This window comes from Scyliorhinus torazame, chromosome 7 (assembly GCF_047496885.1).
Source record: "Scyliorhinus torazame isolate Kashiwa2021f chromosome 7, sScyTor2.1, whole genome shotgun sequence".
NCBI lineage: Eukaryota > Metazoa > Chordata > Chondrichthyes > Carcharhiniformes > Scyliorhinidae > Scyliorhinus > Scyliorhinus torazame.
Window position 1 is genome coordinate 38,584,858 of NC_092713.1, and position 23,874 is coordinate 38,608,731.

At 45.6% G+C, this 23,874-nt stretch overlaps 1 protein-coding gene across 4 annotated transcripts in view; it reads right to left on the bottom strand.

Moving 5' to 3' along the window:
• The window catches only part of LOC140426151 (dihydropyrimidine dehydrogenase [NADP(+)]-like), a 1,098,238-nt gene that overhangs the window by 598,959 nt on the left and 475,405 nt on the right, over window positions 1-23,874 (bottom strand). For all 4 annotated transcript variants that reach the window (XM_072510567.1, XM_072510568.1, XM_072510570.1 and 1 more), the window contains 2 exons: window positions 17,238-17,319; window positions 16,425-16,512 (listed from right to left, as the gene is read on the bottom strand). In XM_072510567.1, coding sequence (XP_072366668.1) covers window positions 16,425-16,512; window positions 17,238-17,319 — 170 coding nt within the window. The remainder of the gene's footprint in view (window positions 1-16,424; window positions 16,513-17,237; window positions 17,320-23,874) is intronic.

Below are 23,874 nucleotides of genomic sequence, written 5' to 3' on the forward strand. Positions count from 1 at the left end.
TGTCCAACAAAATGAGGCCCATTATCAGAACTTAACTGAGCTGGTATACCGTACCGGGAAATGATTTCCCGCATCAGAACTTTAACCACAGTAGCAGCTTTATTATCGGTAGTCGGATACACCTCGACCCATCTGCTGAACACATCCACTATGACCAAAACATATTTATAACATTGACAACATTGACATCTTTCCAACTCAATGTAATCTATTTGGAGCGTCTCAAAGGGACCACTGGGCAATGGGGTTTGCCTCATACCACAAGGGATACCTTTGTCGGTGTTATATTGCTGACAAATCAAACACCGATTACTGATACTCTGGGCCAACCCCTGCATTTTAGGGTGCCACCAAGTGTCCAGCAACAAATCACTAGTCCCCCGAGCCCCACAATGAGTTGCAAAGTGTACACATTCGATGACCCATAAAGCCAGTACATCAGACATACAAGTCTGATGTGCTGGCGTGGTCCATAAAGAGGAAACAGAATCATATGTACAACCTAACCGTTTCCACATTTGTTTATCACTCTCAGGAGTGTCCTCCTGTAACCTTATGACGTCTTGGATGGTTGGCATTGACTTGTCAGAAGCAGACAGATTTGTAGCAGATTGTTTAGTCTGACTTAACATTTTAGGCACAATCACTTGCTGAATTTGCGCGGCTGTCCGCGCTGCACAATCTGCTTGTTCATTACCAACATCAACTGGGGTCTTACCGTTTGTATGGGCAGCGCATTTAATGACGGAAATCTGCACGGGCATAAGAAGGGCCTGCAGTAGGTCATTAACTAAACCCTTGTGGGATATTTCCGTGCCGGCCGAGGTAAGGAATCCCCTATTCTTCCAGAGCTGTCCGAAGTCATGAACTACCCCGAAGGCGTATTGGGAGTCAGTATAAATATTTACCCGACGATTTACCCCAAGTACATGCACGGGTAAGGGCAAAAAGTTTGGCTTGTTGGGCTGAATAAGGGGTCTGAAAAGCGGCCGCTTCTAGGATCAGACCATCCTGATCTACGATTGCATAACCAGACAGTCTCTGGCCAGTGGGGCTTATTAATGCACTGCCATCAACATACATAATCATGTCAGGTTGTTCTAACGGAATATCGCTCAGATCGTCCCTTATTGTGGTAGTTTCCTGAATCAAGGCTAAACAGTTGTGGCCAGGTGCGTCTTCATGGACAGGGGGAACCGCGAAGAAAACAGGCTGGATTGATCGTGGTACAGTATTTAAATGTCAGACGTGGATTGTTCAAAAGGTATATTTCATACCTATTCTGACGAGTTACGGTAAGATGCTGAGTCTGCAGTTGCCCCAGTAGTGCGATGACCGAGTGGGAGCAATACACCGTTATATCCTGTTGGAGAGTTATATTGGCAGCAGCCTGCAAACTATTGTATATCGCTGCCAAGATCTGGGTGCAAACAGGGTGGCCCAATGCCACTGGATCAAGTTTGGAAGATGAATATGCTACGGGCCGGTGCTTGTCCCCATGTTGCTGGGTGAGTACCGCTGTTGAACATCTTTCCAGAACAGTACAGTATATCTGGAACGGTCGGTTATACAGGGGCCTACCGAGGGCCGGTGCCTGTAACAAGGCCTGCTTCAGGCAACGGAAGGCTTCGAGTGCCTCGGTGGTGAGAGTAAAATTCCCCCCTTCACGAGTGTAAGGAGTCAGCAGCTTGTATAGACAGCGATGTTTGGTATCCACTGCCTATAATAATTCACCATACCCAGCCAATGATGGACCTCCTTGGCTGTGGTAGGGGTGGGGAATTGGCATATTGGTTCAATCCTACTCGGCTCGAGACTTCTTTCTGTGGCTGTAAGTAAAACTCCTAAGAACTTGACCTTTGTCTGAGCCACCAGGACCTTTGATTGTGAAACAACATAATCCAACGAGGATAGATGGTTTAATAACTGGATCACATCATCCCTGTTACTGGGCTCATCAGGACTCACTACCAATATGTCATCTACATACTGCACTAGAGTGGAACCATGCTCCAATGTCAAGGCCTGGAGATGCAGACATCTGGAGAAGAGCGTAGGTGAGTTGACGAACACCTGAGGCAGTCGGGTCCAGGTATACTGCTGTCCATTGTAAGTGAAGGCAAACAAATATTGGCTTTCAGATGCGAGTGGAAGAGCAAAGAAAGCATGCTGAAGGTCAGTTATGGCGAAGACCAGGGCTCGAACTGGAATTTGAGCCAGTATGTGGGCAGGATTAGGGACGAGAGCATGTAACGGCTGTGCGATGGCATTGATTGAACGTAAATCCTGTACTAATCGGTACTGGTCTGGTTTGCCTGGTTTAGGCACAGCAAGTATTGGAGTGTTACATTCTGATTTGCAAGGGACCAAAATACCCTGTTGCAACAGCTCTCGGATTAATTTGTCTATAGACGGAGCAGCTTGGGATTTCAGGGGTTATTGCCGAATGGAAGGCCGCTTTACATGGTCCTTAATCGTTACTTTAATGGGTGTAACATTTGTCTTTCCCACTTGTGATGGGTATTCCGCCCAGACCTGTGGGTTGACATATTCCAAAACGTCACGTCCCCGGTGATGCTGAAGTCGAATGTTAATCGTTTCAGGGACCTCAAAATATTTTATGGAAGTGCCGTCTGGGGTGACTTGAAGTGCGTACTCTGTTGGATCTGAATGATCCACTGCCCTCCTTACCATAGGCCCCAGATCCTTGGCATGGTACTGGTCATGGACCTGACGTGTAATATGAGGGCCTACAGAAGCTGACTGTGGCCATAAATGTGGTGGTATTGTAACAAAATCGGCTGTACCTTCTTTTCCCGTGACTGTGGCTGTAACCTTGACTGGCCATTCGGTCCCAATTAACGGCCGGTATTTGTCCACCAACTCCCTGTTTTGTCCGGTTCTGTCATAGGCCAGGGTACCGTGGTGCAGTGAATGTTCAATGTCTAACGTCCACCACTGGGGAGTGATAGAAACATAGCACTGTTGTCTCATCCTCCATGATTGAACTGTTACCCCTTCATCTCCGCACTTTAGCTGTAGCTGGAAGATACACAGTAAATCTCGGGCCAACAAGTTACAGTCCAATCCAGTAGTCACCACAAACTGATGTTACAGCATCAGGGTTTGGTATTTTCCTAATCGGCAACTGTCTCAGAGTCTCACTAGGGGGCGCTCTAGCGGATTCCTCTAGCTCTTCAAAGACTTCGATGTCCTTCCCTTCCACTAGGGAGAGCTCCAGCTCCTCAGAACCATTCCCATCCTCTTTCTTTGTTCTCATACTTTTCTGTCCTACCATATCGGTCTGAAGGGATCTAGGTGGTATGCGTGATTGTTTCTGGATAGGATCAGGCCCCTCTCTCATTGTCCGAGATCAGGTCCTAGAGCTAACTGGGCTTGTTGAACAGAGCTCCCCTTCTCTGACAGACGGTAAAGATGCTGAAAAAGGACCCAAGCTATCAACCAAAGGGGCTGGAGAGGCTCGCATGATTTGAATCTGGGGAGCAGTGACTGGATATAAATTATGATACCCTGGTGGTTCCGGAATTAGTGCAGATAATGCTACTGGTGCAGTCGGGACTCTACCCGACATGGTCCAATTCTCTGGGTCCTCATCTCCTTCTGTCAATGCAAGGCCAGCCATTGAACTATGTAGCTCTTTTTTTTTAAAAACTCAAGTCCACCCCCTCTTTACTTGCACGTTATTTCAAGATCTCCAGAGTTTTCTGGTTCCCCCTTTCACTAATTGGAATCCCCATTTTAAGGGCATTTTCTTGCCAACTTAATAACATGATCTTATCCCTCTCATGTTGACAATATTGTCTCCATAATCTAATTAACTCTTTAGCTTTCATACTTTGGCTCTCTTTTTTTAAATTTGCCTATTTATAACCAATGGCAAATTTTGCTACTTGGCAAAATTATTACAAGGTTTTAACAGTGTTCTTTTAAAACTTAAAATGTTTGAAAATTCAAATTGAATTACTGCAACCTGCAAGCTTAGCTCTGATCTCAACTCAGAACTGAATTTACGATTTGCTTAACACAAACTTGTACAACTTTTACAACTTAATTAATTCTTTATCTTAACAATTTTTCTTCTAACAAGTTTTTCGTACATTCACAAAAATGTTGGCTGCTATCAATGAGGGAGCAGTTAGCTGCGGTGATTTACACCGGAGCAAAGTCAACTGTCATCCCCAGATTTACACTTTTTAAAATGGTGTCAGTGAGTTTCTTTAAGTTTCTATTAATTCACAAATAAAATGAAATAAACATTATTTCAAGTGATTCAAACTTAAGATTCTGGCAATTTCAATCAATTGCTTGCTAAAATAATTAACTTTTATCAAAGAGGTGGAGAAATCCACTGGTTTCCTTTAATTAATTCAAAACGTAAGTTTGCTGGAGTTTCACTGACTCGAAAGAAAGGTATCCGATTACACCACAGGCCGCTGCTGTTATCTCAAGGCCCGTGTGAGAAGCACTGTCTGTAGCCATTAACTTTGGCTGCTGCTGTTAACCCTTTGAGAGACTTCTGCTTTAACTAACATGCAGCATCCAGTTCTATGGATGTTCTTTTGTTTTGATATTTATCCAAACATTTCCCCATAATCTCTAACTAGTCCTCAAGACTGCATTTCTTGCCACTACAGTCCAAGGATACAATTTTAGCTTAATCAACTATCGATTTAAAAACACTCATGGAACTGAACCCTCCTCTCTGAGGTCCCATCAGTTCATCAAAACACTCACACATGGAATTAAACCATCAATTTCGATGTCCCATCAATTCCAAAATTAACCCAAAACCGAACTATCAATTATGATATCCTATCAGTTAAATTTTCTAATCCCCAGACTGACCTTTGATTTCGTCGAGACGATCTTTCCGTACCAACCGCGAGCGACCAGACCAATCAGACCATTAGACGAGGGGAACACCAATGTGTGTCATTTTCCAGCTACACATATTGTGGGTCCGTTTCCACTTTCCTTGTCCAAAATCAATCTAATTCTGATTTCGCAGTTGGTCGGTAACCGTCTGGAGAAATCCCGGGTTTCCGGCACCAAATGACAAATGTTGAATTCTTTACCCGTCAGTCTGGCCTCAATAAAACTCGAGATGGATTTGTAGGCATAGTATTATTTATTTTTAACCAACTTGCAAGTCTGACTCGCTTCTCAGGGACACAGAACACAGAACCAGTCTCCTGGATCCCTTGGAAACGAATGAGGTCCGAGACAAAGGGATCTCAGCAAATACATTCAAATGGCATCAAGTTTCACATACAGATTCCCATCAGTCATCCTATACCCCTCCTGACCTGGCCATACATCCTAATTGTCTCACTTCTCATTCCTTAACCCTGGGCCTCTTGTTACCCAGCATCCTTTTCCCCTCCTCTACCAGACACCCCTCCCCCTTCCTTGCCATGCTTGCTGAAATCCTTTGTCCTTTGTGAACTCACTAGAATTAAACTGGCCTCTATCTACATTACTGTAACTAATATTTAAACTTACTATTTTATATCACATTCGTCAGACCAACAGCTCTCTTGGGTGGGACTTTCTCCCAAGTGAGGGGCAGAAGTCCCACAAGCAGCCACCTACCGCTCATTCGAACGTGAAATGTCTTCAGGGCAGGAATGTGTTTCCCAACGACTCTTCAGATGGCGGGAAGCCAGGCTCCATCTGCCAAAAAATTTGGGCCATTGTTCTACATCCTTAATAGTTTCATTTTGGAGCCAGTACCTGCTATGATGAAATTCTTTTTAAATTGTATGTGGACTTCTTTTTAATAAAGTGATCACTTTCACACCTGAATTGAGACATACCTATCAGATGTGTCAGTTCGAGCTGTGGATGGCATTGGAGGTGGGGTTGTGGTGTGAGGTGCCGTGCAGGGTGAATGCCGCGACTTTGTGTGTGAGGCTGGGGTGGAAGCAACTAAAAGTAGTGCACAGAGCGCCCCTGACGAAGTCAAGGATGAGCGGCGGTTTGAGGGGATGGAGGATATTTGTGAATGGTGTGGGAGGGGCCCAGCCAATCATGTGCACATGTTGAGGTCCTGCCCGAAGTTGGAGAAGTTTTGTGGGTGCTTCTTCAACGCCATTTCGGTAATTTTACATGTGGACTTCAAGCCCAGTCCCCTGGGGCCATATTCAGGGTGTCAGACTTGCCGGAGTTGCAGACGGAAACCGGTGCAGATGTGTCAGCCTTCGCCTCATTGATGTGAGTTCAAGTCCCTCTCTAGAGATTTAAGAAGGTAAGCTGGACAGACGTAATGCAATACCATGGGGAAGCTGCACCATCTGATGTGGTGCCTTTCAAGTGTGAGATTAAACTGGAGCCTCTTTTGGCCTTGAAGGTGAATGCGACAAATCCACGTTGCATTACTCAAATTGGAGTGGGGTATTTCTCCTGAAGTCCTGGCCAATATTGATCCCTCAACCAACATCACTACAACTGATTATCTTGTTCGCGTAGATGATTGCTCTTTGCGAGACATTGCTGTGCACACAATGAATGTCACATTTCCCGGCAATTCCAGCAGCGACGTCACTTCAGTAAGTAAACTGGCTACAGACAGCTTTGGGACAACCTGAAGTTGTGAAAGAGGATTATAAAAACATATGCTTTCTTTTTCTTTTGGAAATTATATGATCTTGGCCTTCTTTACTAAAATATAGGGTGCGATTCTCCGATTGCAGGACAGAGTGTCCGCGCCATCGTGAACGCCGTCGCGTTTCACGACGGCGCGAAACGGGTGCGGGCACTAGCGATTCTGGCCCCCCACGGTGCTGGAGCGATTCTCTGCTCCTCGGAGAATCGCCTGCCAGCATCAGACCGCAGCCGTGGGAAAAAATGGCGCGAACGGCGATTCTCCCATACGGCACGGCATGGGAGAATCCCGCCCATAGGCATAATAAAAATAATCCCTGCACATACAGCTAGGCTTTGGAGACACCACAAATGAGCACAGGTTTATTCCCGATCTACACAACCGACAGAGACCAAATTTAGAATATAATAAAATAACACACATGTCCTGCTCCTTCGCAGATGATTTTGTTTTGAAACACTGGTTATCGGCACAAGTCCCCAAATGTTAATTTTTTGGCTCGGATGAGAGATGCCAATAATCCAGTCCTGTTGATTTTAATAAAGAGCCACAGGAAGACCCATTGACAGCATATTTTTAAAAACTACATACATTATCTGCATCTGACAAACCTTTCAACAGATTTGCACTCCCATTTGTCACATGTTGCATTTCATTTAGTTAATTCAAACAAAGGTGCTTAAATCTCTAATTTAGAGCAAAGAGGTAATATCAACTGAATAATAAATCATTTCTTACAAATCTCTCCAGCAGCTTTGAGGCTACCGCTCATTAATCAAGTAATGCATCAATGCCATAACATCTTTCCTCCTCAGAAGAATAAGACATTAAATTTTGATTCTAAACTTTTATTTAGTGGATTTTTCCTGGCCTAATCGTTTGTCCTGAATTAAAGAATGTCTGATTTTCATTGTTGATCCAATGTCCTGAACTCCATACTGGGTAATTAATTCATTAAATTATTAGGATACTGTAGTCTATTGCACAGTGCACCAAACCATATAAATTGTTAGATCAATCAATATTTTTCTTTACACATCCTGACATAAATATATTAAAAATAAGTCCAGATTTTAATTTGAAAGTTTAACAGGATGAGGTCTTTTAAGGGAAAACATTACAATGAGCAGCATGGTTTTTGACTCGCTCGCAATTTTAATTAGAAATCATAGCTATTGTAAATTAAATAAAAACATGATGCTGCCTCACAGTGGTACTTTTCAAATTTCTTGAACAGATGCCAAGAATGCAGCAAAGCTTTCAGATATCGCTAATTCTGAAACGAGATCAACATTATTAAAGAATTGTGTGCAAATGTACACAACGTAATGAAGCTGCAAACATTAAATGGTGACTTTGCTTCCACCTAATGGTGCACCTGCATTAAACACAATGCAAGAAGAAACATGCATTTCTCCAAATCCTTATCACAATTAGTTGTATGTTTCTGCGACATGTGTAAGGTGCTACTGAGCATTAAAAATCGAATGAATTAAATTTAACTTTAAATTATGCCCATCAGGACCTGGGAAAGATGGGTGGGTGGGGGTGCTTGCAGATGGTGCCAAACGGCAGGGCCTGGGGCTCGGAGGGGCCAGGGCTTGTTGTTTTAAATGGAATTCCCATTGCCCTTCAGATGAGCCCCAGACCTGAAAGACTCGGTTTTAAAAAAGAATCGGAATTGTCAATTGGGGGTGAAATAAGCGGCCCAGAAACAGGGCCTATGTTTCTCTCTCTGGTTCTGGTGTCCTGTAGCATTTCTGTCAGTTTTAACATGGCGGTGTAGAGAAGTGTTGATAATTGGCTGTTTAAAAGAAAGACGTATATTTATGTCGCATCTTTCATGCCCTCGGGATATTCCAAAGTGCATCGCAGCCAATGAAAGTTCCACGCAGTCAGCTCCCATCCACTGTAGCAAAATAAATGACCAGAGTAAATGTTGGCCTGGGCATTGCGGCGAGCTCCCTGCTCTTCTTTGAAATAGCGCCAGAGGAACTTTTACATCCACCCGAGAGGGTAGACAGGCCCACGGTTTACCATCTCATCCAAAAGACATGCATCTCATCAGGAGTCTGCAGTGGGCTTCCAAGTGTCCAAAATATTAGTGGTATGGTGACGGGAATGCCTCGGATGTCAAAGGCTGAAGTATGAACGTTCAGTACTTGTGCCTGAAAGAGGCTTTAATCCCTATGCATTTGCAAAAAAAGGAACGTAGAGTCTATTCCAGGACCCTTTTCCAAATCTGGGCTGCCTACATGCAGTCAGTGCTGGACCGATTACCATCAGGGTGACTACGTTTACATTTGGTTTAATTAGTGGTCCTTAAAGAGACCTTCAGAGAAAGGGTGGAAGTTTAAGGAGGGATGATTACCCAAATGCAGAGCCAGGAGGTGCAAGAATGTTCATCCCGTCTGCATCGCAGTATCGAAACCTGCAACCAGTCCGCATAACCCACCACATGCAGGACCAACCTGACAACTTCTGCCAACAACAGATAACATTTTGTGAATTACGCATTACAAACACATTTCAAAGAGTTGGCAGAGCAGAGAAAAAAAAATCAAGATAATAATTACATGGTTAGAATTCTCCTTTCAGAGACTAAGTGGTGACGCTGAGACTGAATCGTGTGAGTTCTACAGCTTCGAAAGCGGTGCCAGCCCCCGAGCGATTAAGGGCATTTTAATGGACTAGCGCAGGTGCCACGTGGAACTAGTGCAATTCCAACAAACGCTGGCGTGTGATTCGCCGAGGTTGGGATTGGCACCTGTGTGCCTGACAAGCAGGAACTATATATAGGCGTTCCACATCCCACACACCCTCATCCCAGCCAAGAGGATGGCACTGGTTGCACTGGAGCATGCCCACCCCATTGATGGGTGGACTGGGGCCAGAGGGTACCTAGGAGGGTAGTCTGGGGACGCGCCCATATGATCCGTGCCACTAACTTCACAGTGGGCAGTCAGCGGCATGCACAGTTGCTTGGCTGCCTTGCAGACTGTAGCAATGGTGGTCTGTGCCCGTCCACCCCGACCCCATGGCCTACCTCCTGGCCCCTCCGCTACTCCCCCCCAGCCCAGGCAGAAGCCCTCCGGCAAGTGGCACAACCAACTGGCAGCAAACTATAGCGATGTTGGACATTTTACGTACTCCCTCTCTCTCCCTCAGCAGCCACGACACCCGTTTCCCAATTTTAAATACCACAAGTGAACCTCGCCGTCGGTAATTCCTCCTGGCGGAGGCGGAGTGTCGCGGGGGGCCCGGGAATTGCCAGGCCTGGCTAGTTAATGATATGCCAAAGGCCTTTACTGTACAATTTGCACGCCTATGCCGGTGTGCGACATGGAGCGCATTCACGCCGCTGTCGAGGCACCAGAGTGTGGCATTCCATCGGGCATCTGGCACCGGCCTCGTTTCTCAGCTGGCAAGCGATTCTCTGCCCGCCCGATCGAGCTTCCCATTCCGGCGTCGCTGGGTGGAGAATCCCGCCCCACATGTATGATTTCAATAGCAAGACATTCGGAAGGTGGGCAATTTCTTGTGTCAAATTTTGCAAAGAGGTGGATCACGAACCTCTTACTTAAAATACCCAGCAGCAAGAAATTCACCCGTTATTTTTTCTCAAAATGACCTTGGAAATAAATGCTTTTAAGAAAAGCTGCAGTGGTACAAGGAGCCGAATTGATGAAACAATACCTACAATTAGGTCAATTAAAAGATTTTGCAAAATGGAAATCAACACATCACTCCAACATTTAATCTGTAAATTGGCCAGATGCTGCAGCATCTTCCAGAATTACAAGATTTTCCAGAAGGCACATTGTAAGTACACTGGAAAATCAAGGTTTCAAGCTCCTGAAAAGAAAAAAAGCAGTAAACTATTCCGTAAGAAGCAGCCTTTACTGGGTATTGCAAAAGTGTTGCACAGGTCTGAAAGAAACCTGTCAGACAGCATAATGGAAAAATACTCTGAAGTCCAAGAATGTTCCCATCAATTGGTGGTTTTGTTCATTTTAGAAATAGGAGTGGGCGAGTTGACTCTTCTCAAGTCTATTCCGCTATTTAGTAAGGTTTTGGCTGATCTGACTGTGGCCTTAACTGCACTTTCCTGCCTGTCCCCCCATAACTACCTTGATGATCAAAAATATGTCTAATTTGGTCATGAATAAATTCAATGGCCCGGAGTACACAGCTCCCTGGGACACAGAATTTCAATCATTAATGACACTCTCGGAGAAGAAATTTCTCTTCATTCACAAGTAAATTGGAGACCCCTTATTTTGAAACTGTGCCCCTGATGAGATTCCCCCAGGAGAGGAAACATCCTTTCAGCATCCACTCTGTTTGAGGCAAGGAGGAATTTCTTCACTCAGAAGGTTGGTGAATCTTCAGAATTCTGGAGGCTCAGTGATTGACCATGTTCAAGACAGAGATTGATATATTTCTAGATATTAAAGATGGCAAGGGATATGGGGCTAGTGTGGGCTCCGCCAAAGTCAATCAGCTCCTGACTTACTTTCAGCCTTAGCCCAAACATTGACAAAAGAGTTTAATTCCAAGAGGTGAGGTGAGAATGATTGCCCTTGACATATTAAAGCAGCACCAGACCGAGAGTGGCAGCAAGGATCCCTAGCTAAACTGTAGTCAATAAACCAGGGGGGGAAAGCTTACCACTGGTTGAAATCACACCTAGCATAAAGGAAAATAGTTGTAATCGTTGGAGGTCAGTTCTGGGACATTGTTGCAGGAGTACCTCAGGGTAGTGCCCTGGGCTACAACGTCTTCAGCTGCTTCATCAATTACCTTCCCTCCATCACAAGATCAGAAGTGGAGATAATCACAGATGATTACACAATGTTCAGCATTCAAATAATATCTGGCTTTGTATTCTTCCTGCCAAAGTGGCTAATCTCACATTTGCCCATATCATACACCTTCGGCCATTTTCTCCCCCACTCACTTAAGCATTTGCAAACTCTTTGTATCATCCTGATAACTTCTTTCCTACCTACCTTTGCATCGTCTGAAAATTGGCTACAATATACCTGGACCCTTCATCCAAATCATTAATATAGATCGTCAATAGCTGTGGCACTTCACTAGTTAGAGTTTGTCAATCGAAAAATGAACTCTTTATCCTGACTCTCTGTTTCCTGTTTGTGATCTAATCTTCTATCCATTTTAATATATTACTCTCAACAACACAAGCTCTTATCTAATATACTAACCTTTTATGTGACACCATATCAAATGCCTTTTGGAAATATAAGTGCACATCTACTTGTTCCCCTTTACCAACCCTGCTTTTCCATCCTCAAAGAACTCTAATAATTTTGTCAAACACAGTTTCCCTTTCACGAAACCATGTTGACTCTGCCTGGTTGTAATATGATTTTCTAAATCTCCTACTATTACTTCCTTAATAATGGTTTCAACATTTACCCAATGACAGATGTTAGGCTAACTGGCCAATAGGCTTCCTGCTTTCTTGAATAGAGGTCTTGGGCGGGATTCTCCGACACCCCGGGTCGGAGAATCGCCGGGGGCTGGCGTGAATCTCGCCCCCGCCGGTTGCCGAATTCTCCGGCACCGGATATTCGGCGTGGGCGGGAATTGCGCCGCGCCGGTCGGCAAGCCCCCCCCCCCCCCCCCGGCGATTCCCTGGCCCGCGATGGGCCGAAGTCCCGCTGCTGGAATGCCAGCACCCCGCTGGCGAGAATCAAACCTCCTCTCTTACCGGCGGGACTGGCGGTGCGGGCAGGCTCCGGGGTGCTGGGGGGGGAGCACGGGGAGATCTGGCCCCGGGGGGGTGCCTCCACAGTGGCCTGGCCCGCGATCGGGGCCTGGCCCGCCGTGGGGGCACTCTTTTCCCTCCGCCTCGGCCACAGCCTTCACTATGGCCGATGCGGAAGAGACCCCCCCCCACCTGCGTATGTGCGGGGATGACGTCAGCAGCCGCTGGCGCTCCCGCGCATGCGTGGACTTCCAGCAGCCGGCGAAGTCCTTTAGGCCCTGGCTGGCGTGGCGCCAAAGGCCTTTCCCGCCGGCTGGCGGTGCGTCAACCACTCCGGCGCGGGCCTAGCCCCTCAAGGTGAGGGCTTGGCCCCTAAAGGTGCGGAGAAATCCGCACCTTTGGGGTGGCCCGACGCCAGAGTAGGTTCCCACCACTCCATCCCGTCGGGACCCCCCGCCCCGCCGGGTAGGGGAGAATCCCGGCCCTTATATTTGCATTTTTCCAAACTGCTGGGTCTTTTTCAGAAGTTGAAGAATTTTAGAAGATTAAGACCAATGCATTGACTACCTCTGAAGCTATTTCTTTTACAATCCTAACTGCAGCCACCAGATCCAGCTAACTTGCCAGTATTTAGTTTCATTCAACATTTTTACAAAAGAAAAGAGCTTGACAATCTTTTCCTGATGTATCTTTGTGTAATTCCTTTCTACGCCCTCTCCAGGGTTCTATATCCTTCTTATCATATGAACCAGAGCTGCACATAGTGCTCCAAATGTGATCTTACGAAGGTTAGAAAGAGATTTAACATAGCTTTCCTATTTTTCAATTCTATCCCCCTAGAAATAAAGTTGAGTGTTTATTTTTATTTTGATGATGATGCTCATCTGCGGTGCAATTTGCGGTGATTGAATTCTACATTTTTTTTTTGTTCTTTTAAATAAATGAGCTCATTGGTTGTGAATTTAAAATATGAGAATGTCCGAACAATGCCTTTCCAAATATTTCTTTAAAAGGATATGCTAATATTCTAAAGTCCACAATCATTACTGATATTACTTAGAGACAATAGCAAGTTTGTGATACCGATGTGCTATTGTGGAACACATCAAATCAGGCAACAGTAGAAGACTGAATCTTCACTTAGATTACAATATCTAAAACAATATCGACTGTTTGCATTATTAAACCTGAAGGGGATCTTATAAATGTGTAGAATGATCAAACACACATTGTGGGCTGGATTCTCCGTTTCGAAGACTAAGTCCCCACTCCGTTGTCAAAAGGCCACAGATTCCCCGTTTTGCGAGGGGCTAGCAGGGAGCTGTCGTAGAGCTCGCAGCTCTAGCAGCCGATACAGCCTCCAGCACTTCTGGGTCAGAGGCCGCGCATGCGCAGGGCGGCGGCCTGCAGTGGCCACGCCGTGCTCCATGGCGGACTCAGCCCGCGGACCTGGACCATCAAAGTAGTGCCCCGCATCGGCCGCTCACATGCCCCGGACTGCCCGCCCACATTACCCACAGCCCAGAATGAAGTCCCTCCCCCGACTGTGAGGATCCCGGATTATGTGAGCACACGTAAGCTACGCCGTTGGGAATTCAGCCGTTTGCCAACGGAACATCGCAGGGCGGGCCTCAGGCAATGGCCTGAGACAGTGGAGAATCAGCGCAGCGTACTCCATGAGTACGCCGATTTTTTGGGGGCGGAGAATTGAAAAACCGGCACCGCTCCTGATTTCAGCGCCAAAACGGATTCTCTGCCCCATCGCCGAACGCGATTTTGAAGTCCGGGAGCGCACAATCCAACACCAGATATTTTGTTGGTTAAGACGTCATACTTAGATCTGAATTTTCAGCATAATGGAGGGAGGGAACATATCCATCGCGGTGAAAATGGTGGATGAGGGCAGAATCCGGAAGTCCCTCCCCCAACTATAGTACCTACCATTTTTCACAAGACCAGGAATGGGCCCTGATCAGGATTTGCGCATATTTCACAGAGCCAGTTGCCCATAGAAATCAACAGCTACATCCCATATGTGTACTTTTAGTGTGAAAGGGTGTCTGAAACCCAATATGTGCAGATTAGACCTGGTAGGGGCACATCTGGTTTATGGGGATTCATCTGGATAGCTAGGATAAACTTTCGGACAAATGAGGTACCCCTTCCGATATAGTCCTGTGAAGTAATATGTCCTTTGGGGGTAGTTTCGTACATTTTAGGGGATGTGAGGTGCTCTTTTGAGATCTAAACTAGACAGGAATATGTGTAAAAAGTCTATAAATTCACTGAAACTGTGAAGTTCATTGGACATGTCAAAAACTACTGTTCCTAATATCAAAATGAAATGTCAAGAGGGGCTGTCAAAATAATTGTCCAAAGTATTACGGTAAATTATCAAGAGGAGTTGTCAAAAACAATTGTCAAAAGTGTCAAGATGATCTGTTAAGAGGGGCTGTCAAGGTATTTAAAACTCCTTTCCTTTAAGTCTTTGAAAAAACTATGGGAAAAAAATAGCTTGCTATTTCATTTTGCCTGTTGACTTAAGCCTTGGCGTTTCTATTACTGGATTAGTGTTGCACGACTGATTTCACAAATATCCATTATGACAGTTGTAATAAAGTAGTGATAGTTTTATTGACAGCTCCAAGTCGTTATGGATTCTTTGAAGTGGGAGTATGAATTCCACTGCATGCTTTTAAAAGTGATTATGCAATTGAATGAAATGTGTGTTATTGTAAGTGATAATGTCGTAGAAGTAATGAAAATGTAGTAAATGGGTTTTTGTGAACAGGAGTATTTTTTTAAATTAAAGTCTGCAAGATACACTTGGAAATGTGTTTTATATTGTTTCTGAATGAGTCCTGAGGTGTGTCCATTGTAGATTCTGGGTGAGTGGGCATGGCAGGTGTAAGAGCAAAGGGTGGTGGGTGGGGGCATGGGTTGGTGTGAGATGGCACTAAGTTGACTTAAGGGCTATGTGGTTGGGATATGGCATGAGGTGGCATGGGTTGGCTTGGATGGGGCTTGGTAGGTGTGTGGGGGTGAGGGAGATGTGAGGGGTGAGGTCTGGAAGGTAATTTCATGATTTTCTGTTTTTCCGAATTAAACCTAAACACAGTGCCGGAGCACCATGGTAGGCTACCCACCCAGCCACACCTTCTCACCTGGCTTCCCCCGCAATCCTTCCGGATTCGCCCAGCTCAACTCCAAGTGAACCCCACCACCCTGGAAATAAGGGGGCTCGTTTCTCGGCAGCGCCATTCATTGGAGGCGGGATTCCCTCATCCCGCCATTTGTCAATGGGATTTCCCATTGAAGCCACCCCATGATGCCGGAAACCCACGGAGGGGGGTGTGCTGCCAGCAGGGAAAGAGAATCCCAACGACTGGGGAATTTGAGCCAAAATCTGATGTTCAGTCTGACATTTTTAGAAGTTGGGTTCACGGAGCCTAATCCACCTGATTCTGCGTCTCCAATGCAGGGAGAAAAATCTAGGCCTTAGCTTTCAATTGATTCATTTACTTGTGAAGTGAAACATTCATTATGTGGCTTTTATCCATCAAATCCCAATTCAAAATAATAAGCCTATGGGGAGATGGTGGCATCGTGGTAATGTCACTGGACTTGCAATCCAGAAATCCAGGCTCTGGGGACATGGGTTCAAATCCCGCCATGGCAGCTAGCAGTTAATAAAATCTGGAATTGAAAGCTAACCTCAGAAATGGTGACCATAAAGCTATCATTGATTTTTTTTTCTGTAAAATGCTATCAGGTTCACTAATCCCCTTCAGGGAAGGAAATCGGCCATCCTTACCTCGTGAAGCCTCCACGTGACTCACAGATCCACAGCAACGTGGTTAACTCTTTACCGCCTTCTGAACTGGCCTAATAAGGCAGTCAGTTCAAGGCAAATTAGTGATGGGAAACAAATGGTGGCCTAGCCAGTAAAAATAGGATATTAAATTACACACTTGTGGACTGAAACCTATTACATCTTTAGTTGAAAGGAATATTTAATATTGCTAATGAAGGAAACAAGAATATCAATATAGTTGGTACACTGACCTATACCAATGAAGACTGCTTTGTATCCATCTTGAGTCAAGGACTCCAGAGTCATTCCATCAATCCCCAAACCTTTACCAACAGCAATCTAACAGGTTTAAAAAATAAAAATGATGATCTTGTGCATTTGGGTTCACATATACCAGTTTAAAACTTGTTCACATCATAAAAGCAGTTATGCTTATTTCTTCAAAAAACATTTTTGAGCCATCCTGCTACAATTCCTTTTAAAATGTAGAATTTACCACTGCAATAATTGACTGTATCATGTGTAGAGAATATTCACCTCATCAGGGTACAGGTGCTCGTTATTAAATTTGTTATGGAAAAAAATGATAGCTGTAGTTTTGTTTTTCAGACAACAGCGGGAAGTTCAGGTTTTGATCATCTTTTGATTATTTGAATTAAAATTTCTTTTGACCTTTTAAAGTATTAAGTTCTGTTGTTTTCTTCCCCATAATCAGACATGTTAAAATGCAAGACAAAGCTTCGAATGCATCTTCGCCGAAGAAAAACAAATTTTTAATTATTCTGAACAGTCTGAGCAATTTAAGAAATTGTTTGGTTCAGATAATTAATCACACGCTGCCAAGCCAGGACGGAACTATTGATTGTCCTTTTCCATACTGGTGGCATTCAAACTACAGACAGACAAATGCTCAGAACTAAAGCGCTTATCCTCACCAAATGCGACAATTCTGCGACTTTTAATTGCACTTTACTAATGTCTGTGACATTTTGCTCTTAATCTTCAGTAAACTTCAAGCCGTCCTACATCTCTTTGCATGCAAGCTGATTGCGTTGTTCCATTACCTTCACACCAAGGTCTTTCATCAGCTTGATCTCAAACTTGACAACATCAAACGGTAATCTGAACTGAGGTATCTCAGATGTGCTGCAGAAAAAAAAAGGAAAACATGTTTCATGGTTCCTTGATGACTGCAAAAAAGGTTTCTTCGAATGCAAACTCACATTTGTTTTGTTTTCAAACGTTTCAAATCTTTTGCTGTTGAGCAAGAGGACAGTTTGTGGTAATTTGATTTAACATCTACTGAAATCTAAATTTTAATTTAAAAAGTTCACTCTCTCGTTTTATTGGAACTTCAAAAATACATGCCGATGATGTTAAAAAATACATCTTTAAAGTTCATGCCTCAGTCAAACCCGTATATGAATCATTGCCTTAGTTTGTTAAATTAATTTGTACTACCCGGAAACAGATCCTGATGATGCGAGAGTAAAATATTGAAATTGAAACAAAGAATGTTGGAACTACTCAGCCGATCAGTCAGCGTCTGTGCAGAGAAACAGAGTTAATATTTCAGGTCCGTGACCTCTCATCAGAACAGAAGGCAGATAGAGATGCAAGAGTTTTTAAGCCAACAGACAAGGGTAGATGTGTGTGTGTGGGGAGGGGTGGGTGGGGGGCGGGGGGGGGGGGGGGCGTTGTAGGAAGTAACTTAGTGGTTAGCATTGTTGCTTCACAGCGCCAGGGTCCCAGGTTCGGTTTCCGGCTTGGGCCACTGTCTGTGCGGGGTCTGCACCTTCTCCCTGTGTCTGCGTGGGTTTCCTCCGGGTGCTCCGGTTTCCTCCCACAAGTCCTGGAAAGACGTGCTGTTAGGTGAATTGGACATTCTGAATTCTCCCTTTGTGTACCCGAACAGGCGCCGGAATGTGGCGACTAGGGGCTTTTCACAGTAACTTCATTGCAGTGTTATTGTAAGCCTACTTGTGACAATAAATATTATTATTATAACTTTCCACTGGTTTAAAAACTCTTACATTTCTGTTCTCATTATAGCAGCTCTGAGGATGCTTTTTTCAACTTTTAGGTGGTGTTGTTGAAACTTTGAGTTCGTCGGGTGAGAACAGAAGAGACGGGGGCTGGAGTACACCATATGGTCTATCGAGCCTACTCTGCCAGGGGGACACAGTGGAGTAGTGGTATTGGCGCAGTGATTTTGCCACCGGGCAAGTAACTCAGAGACCCAGGGTAATGCTCTGTGAACCCAGGTTTGAATCTCACCACAGCAGGCGGTGAAATCTTAATTCAGTGAAAATCTGGAATTAAACGTCTCGCGATTAGCATGAAACAATTGTTAGTTGTGGTTAAAAAAACAAACCCATCTGGTTCACTAATGCCCTTTTGGGAAATAAATCTGCCACCCTTATATTGCCTGGCCGGTCATGCGACTCCAGACCCACAGCAATGCGGTTGACTCTGAAATGTCCCAGCAAGCCACTCAATTCAAGGATAGGCAACAACTGCTGGCCTGGCCAGCGATGTCCCCATCACATCAATGAGTTTTTAAAAAAATTCAATATGATCATGGTTGATCTTGGGCTTCAACTCTTTCCTGCCTTCTCCCCTTTTCCCTCGATTCTCTGAGACACCAAAACTCTGTCCGTTTCTCTGAAATATTTTGTTGATGCAAAATAGAACACTTTTCTGTGTTGGGTACCAAACTATGGAATCATACATGCCTGTGCGCTCTTTGAATGAGGTACTCAATTAGTCCCACTCATCTACTCTTTCCCCATAACCCCGCAATGTTTTCCTTTTCAAGTAATTATCTTTTGAAAGTTCCTTTACAATCTGTTTCCACCACTCTTTCAGGCAGCGCATTCCAGATCGTAGCAACTCATTGCCTAAAAAAATAGTCATTATTCTCCCTTTGGCTCATTTGCCAATTATCATAATTTTGTTTCCTCTGGTTTCTGCTCCACCTGCCAGTGTGTAGCCATAAAGCACTCCCAAGGTCAGCTAAGTAGAATAAAGCCAGCTTTAAAATAAAATACTGTCTGTTCAATTGTAGCATGACTTGGCTTCAAAGCAAATGAGAATTCCCAACAGCACTCGTGTGATTTCTTTTTCCATTTCACACAATACCCATCCTTGATAATGTGTTCAGTCACATTTTGACTATATAGAGCATTGCAAAGCAGCAGAACTCCACTCTACGAACATATTGATGGGACAAATTATGCTATGTGATCATAGTAGCGGGTTAGTGTGAAAGTTTTTTGTCTTGTATATTAATAAAGGAATTAAATTGTTTATTTTAACTGTGCTACCACCTTTCTGAAGAGGCCAAAAGTGGTTCGGATGAACGTGTTAACCATGTCTGTTACCGATAACAAATCCCAAATTATTGTTAGGCAGAACTACATTTTATTGAATGCAAAACATTTGCATTCAATTACATTTTATTGAATGCGAAACACAGGTTTGAATTTAAATGTATTCTGTGCACTGCTGCATGCGAACAGAAATATTAACCTAGATGATGAACCTAGATGATTAAGTGTTGTGAAATGGAGATATCGGCATACCGTTATTTTTAGTTTTTTTACTATTGTAGTAAATTGCTGGTAAAAGGTCATTTCAGACCAGATTGTTTGTACAAAAATTGCACATCATGAAAGTTTATTCCAGTGGTATAAACAAATGTATCATCTGCTATTGTAGTAGCTCATTGTTTCCAATTGAGGAGGTAATTTTCATCTGCAGGTGTAAAACAACTGCATTCTAGTAAGCACTGCGAACTAGAGTAACAAATGTAAATTGTGCTGAATCTTCATGTCTAAACTTATTTGCCTAACGATTCACAACTCTAGGTACAAAATGGTGGTTTTAGAATTGACCCGAGTGGTGTGAGACAGAGGCTGTGAAATTCAGCTCCTTGACACAGGAGGCGGATGTCTCACATCTGGGAGGCCGGTGGGAAAAACTCCAAATCATCTGGCCCTAACCTCATTAATTATGCAAACGGGTGTTTTGTGCCATTTTCCATGGCGGGGCAGGCCAGAGGCCGCATTGTCCACTGACCTATGTGGGGGCCATTTTGAAAAGAAGTCCAACATCACTGCCCCACTATTGAAGGAAGAAGATGGACCTCCTGAAAATGAAGATGGATCTCCGGAGTATTCTAAAGCTGATAGATAGATCCATTGAGAAAGAAGGTGGATCGCCAGAAACATTCTGAGGACGTCACCTGAAGGCCCTCCCCCAATGCTGCGCCCCCGATGGGCCAACTTCCCAACGGAGTGGATCGCTTGCGGTCTGAGGTTTCGTCAACCTCGTGTGGCGGTTGCGGATTGTGACCAGCACTGCCACAGTCCGGGGGTAGGGGGGGGGGGGAAGAGCCGTTCTGCTGGCCGGGTCGGCTTTGGCGGGGGCTGGGGGGTAGTCCGATGATGGTGAGGGGGGCTACAGGGGTGTACTATCTGATAGGCAGGGTCCGAGCGTACTGGCGCCATGTTGTGCGGCACGACCACCACAAGTCACAGCCATGCACATGCGCGGCCATGAAACCGGCAATTCTCCGTCCGTATCTGCAGGTAAAGCCGGGGGGCTTTACGTGCTGCGGCTGCTAGCCACCCACCAGGCGGAGCATCGGTGCGGGGGCGGCGCCGACATTTTGGTCATATCTAGACACATGCTCTGGACATAGCCACAAAATCGGAGAATCCAGCCCAAATTCTCCGAAATGGAAAATTTCACTCTCCCTCTTTTTGGAGATGGTCATTACTTGACACTTGTGTGATGCGTATGTTGCTTGCCACTTGTTAGCCCAAGCCTGGGTATTGTCCAGGTCTTGCTGCATTTGCACGTGGAGCGCTTTAATATCTGAGGAGCCGTGAATGGTGCTGAAAATTGTGTAATCATCAGCACACGTCCCCACGTCTGACCTTATGTTGGAAGAAAGGTCATTGAGGAAGCAGCTGAAGATGTTTAGCCTCGATCACCACCCTGAGGAACTCCTGCAGTGGTCCCCAGCGACTGGGATGACTGACCTCCAACAACCACAACCATCTTCCTTTGTGCCAGGTATGACTCCAACTAGTGGAGGGTTTTCCCCCCCGATTCCCATTGCCTCCAGTTTTGCTCGGGCTCCTTGATGCCATACTCGGTCAAATGCTGCCTTGATGTCAAGGCCAGTCACACTCATCTCGCCTCTGGAGTTCAGCTCTTTTGTCCATGTTTGAACTAAGGCTGTAAGGAGGTCAGGAGCTGAGTGACCATGCATGGAACACAAACTGAGCAACAGTGTGTAGGTTATTGCTAAGTAAGTGTCACTTGATAGCATTGTTGAAGACCCCTTTCATGACTCTACTGATGATTGAGAGTAGACTGATAGGATGGTAATTGTTTGGGTTGGATTTGTTCTATTTCTTGTGTACAGGACGTACCTGGGCAATTTTCCACATTGCCGGGTAGATGCCAGTGTTAGTTGTATTGAAACAGCTTGGCTAGGGGTGCAGCAAGTACTGGAGAATAGGCCTTCAGTACGATTGCCAGAATATTGTCAGGGCCTATAGCTTTTGCAGCATCCAATTGTTTCTGCCGTTTCTTGATATCATGTGTGTTGAATTGAATTAGCTGTCGACTGGCATCTGTGATGCTGGGGACCTCTGGAGGAGACCGAGATGGATCATCCACTTGGCACTTCTGGCGAAAGATTTTTGCGAACACTTCAGCCTTCTCTTTTGCAAAGACGTGCTGGGCTCCTCCATCATTGAGGAAGGGGATATTTGTGGAGCCTCCGCCTTGGTTAATTGTCCACCACCATTCACTACTGTATGTGGCAGGACTGCAGAACTTACATCTGATCCGTTGCTTATGGGATCTGCTGTGCCGGGATTGGAACCTGGGTCCGCAGTATTACCCTGGGTCTCTGGATCGCCAGCCCAGTGACAATACTATAATGCCACCTGCTCCCCTGGTGATATGATGTCATGCACTTTTGCTCTGTTGACATTATTGAGTCAATTTATATCCTGAAAGCACCCATATTTGCAGTGGGTCAATGAAGGTATGGCAATCCCCCCCCGAGGACCGCACCCGCACTACTTACCTGCCAGGTCCCGCTGTGCGTGAGGTGAGTAATTCACGCCGGTGGGACAGGCCAAAACTGGACGACCACTCGGCCCATCGGGGCCCGGAGAATCGCCGGGGGGGGGGGGGGGCGCTGTCAATGGCCCCCGACCGGCGTGGCGGGAATCCCGCCGTCCCCCGAAAAACGCCGCTGGAGAATAGGGCAGCCGGCATCGGGGCGGGATTCGCGCCTCCCCCCCGGGGATTCTACGACCCGGTGGGGGGTCGGAGAATATCGGCCAGAGTCTTCAGAGTCTTGAGTAGGCCAATTAAACATGGCAGGGGACAAGGTTGAACTGCATCCGCAGGCAGAAAGGTATTCAGAAAGCACGTTGGATTTGAGGGTAAACCTCTGACCAGGATTTTCCAGTCTCGCCCATGGTGGCCTGGTCCACGTCTTGTAGTTATTTTTGCCTTCAGCTGGGACTTGGGCTCTTCCGGGTCATTGTACCTGATGCAGATTCATTTTGCTTCCTTTATTGGAACCAGGAGGGTTGAACCAGGAAACATTGGAGGAGACATGTTTGGAGGAAAAGGGGACGATTGGAAGGGTGCCAAAAGGTCAGGTGGCGCGAGAGGTGATCTGAGCCCTTCTGCCCACTCCTGCGCCCTTACACCTGCAGAGGAAAGTAGCAAATCCCGTTCTGGCACATGTTGATGGAGGCTTTTCTTCCCAATGCCGACCATGCGTTCAGCCTGAGTTGGTGTCTTCATTAGAAGTGAGTACCTGTTTCACCTTTGTGCTGGAAGGCTCCCCAGAAGCAGCATAATCACAGCGTGTCGTGTTTTACACGGTATTGTATTTAAGAAGACGTGCCAAGGTGATCCACTTTGCCTGTTTGGGCCCACCCACCAAGCTGTCACTAACCACTTCTGCAGGCTCTGGAAACCCCAGCAGGGAATGACTTGTGGTAACTTTCCTCTCACGCTGTGAATCAGTAGAAGGGGAGGATCCAAGCTTCGCCATCTGCTGCAAGCTCACCAGTGACTCCCAGCAACACAAAGCTTGCATGTTTGCAGGGGCAGTAAACGGTCGCGTAACTTGGAACTTGGTTGCATTTTCTTGCAGGCCTTCTGCAGTGCTGACCAGTGCGCTTTAGCGTGGTACAGATGAATGCTATCCTGCCAGTATCTGGTGCATCTACTTCAAAACTATTGACGTGCTGGGCTGTCACATGCTCACACCCGCACCTAGAACCAGAGAATACTTACAGCACAGAAGGGGGCCATTCGGCCCATCTTGTCCATGCTGACCCAAAGACACCCAGGTGCCCTTTCTAATCCCATCCTGCACACGTCCCATAGCCCTGCATCTTACAGCACTTAAGGTGCAGATTCAGGTACTTACTTTAAAAAGAGTTTAGTTTCTCTGCCCCCACCACCAATTCAGGAGGCGAATTCCAGACACCCACCACCCTCTGCGTAAAAACATTTCCCCTTATGTCCCCTCTAATCCTTCTTCCACTTAGCTTTTTTTTAACTCTCTGCCAAAGGAAATAGGTTCCTCCTGTTTACTCTATCTTTACCGTTCACAATTTTGTACACCTCAGTCACGTCACCCGTCAATCTTCT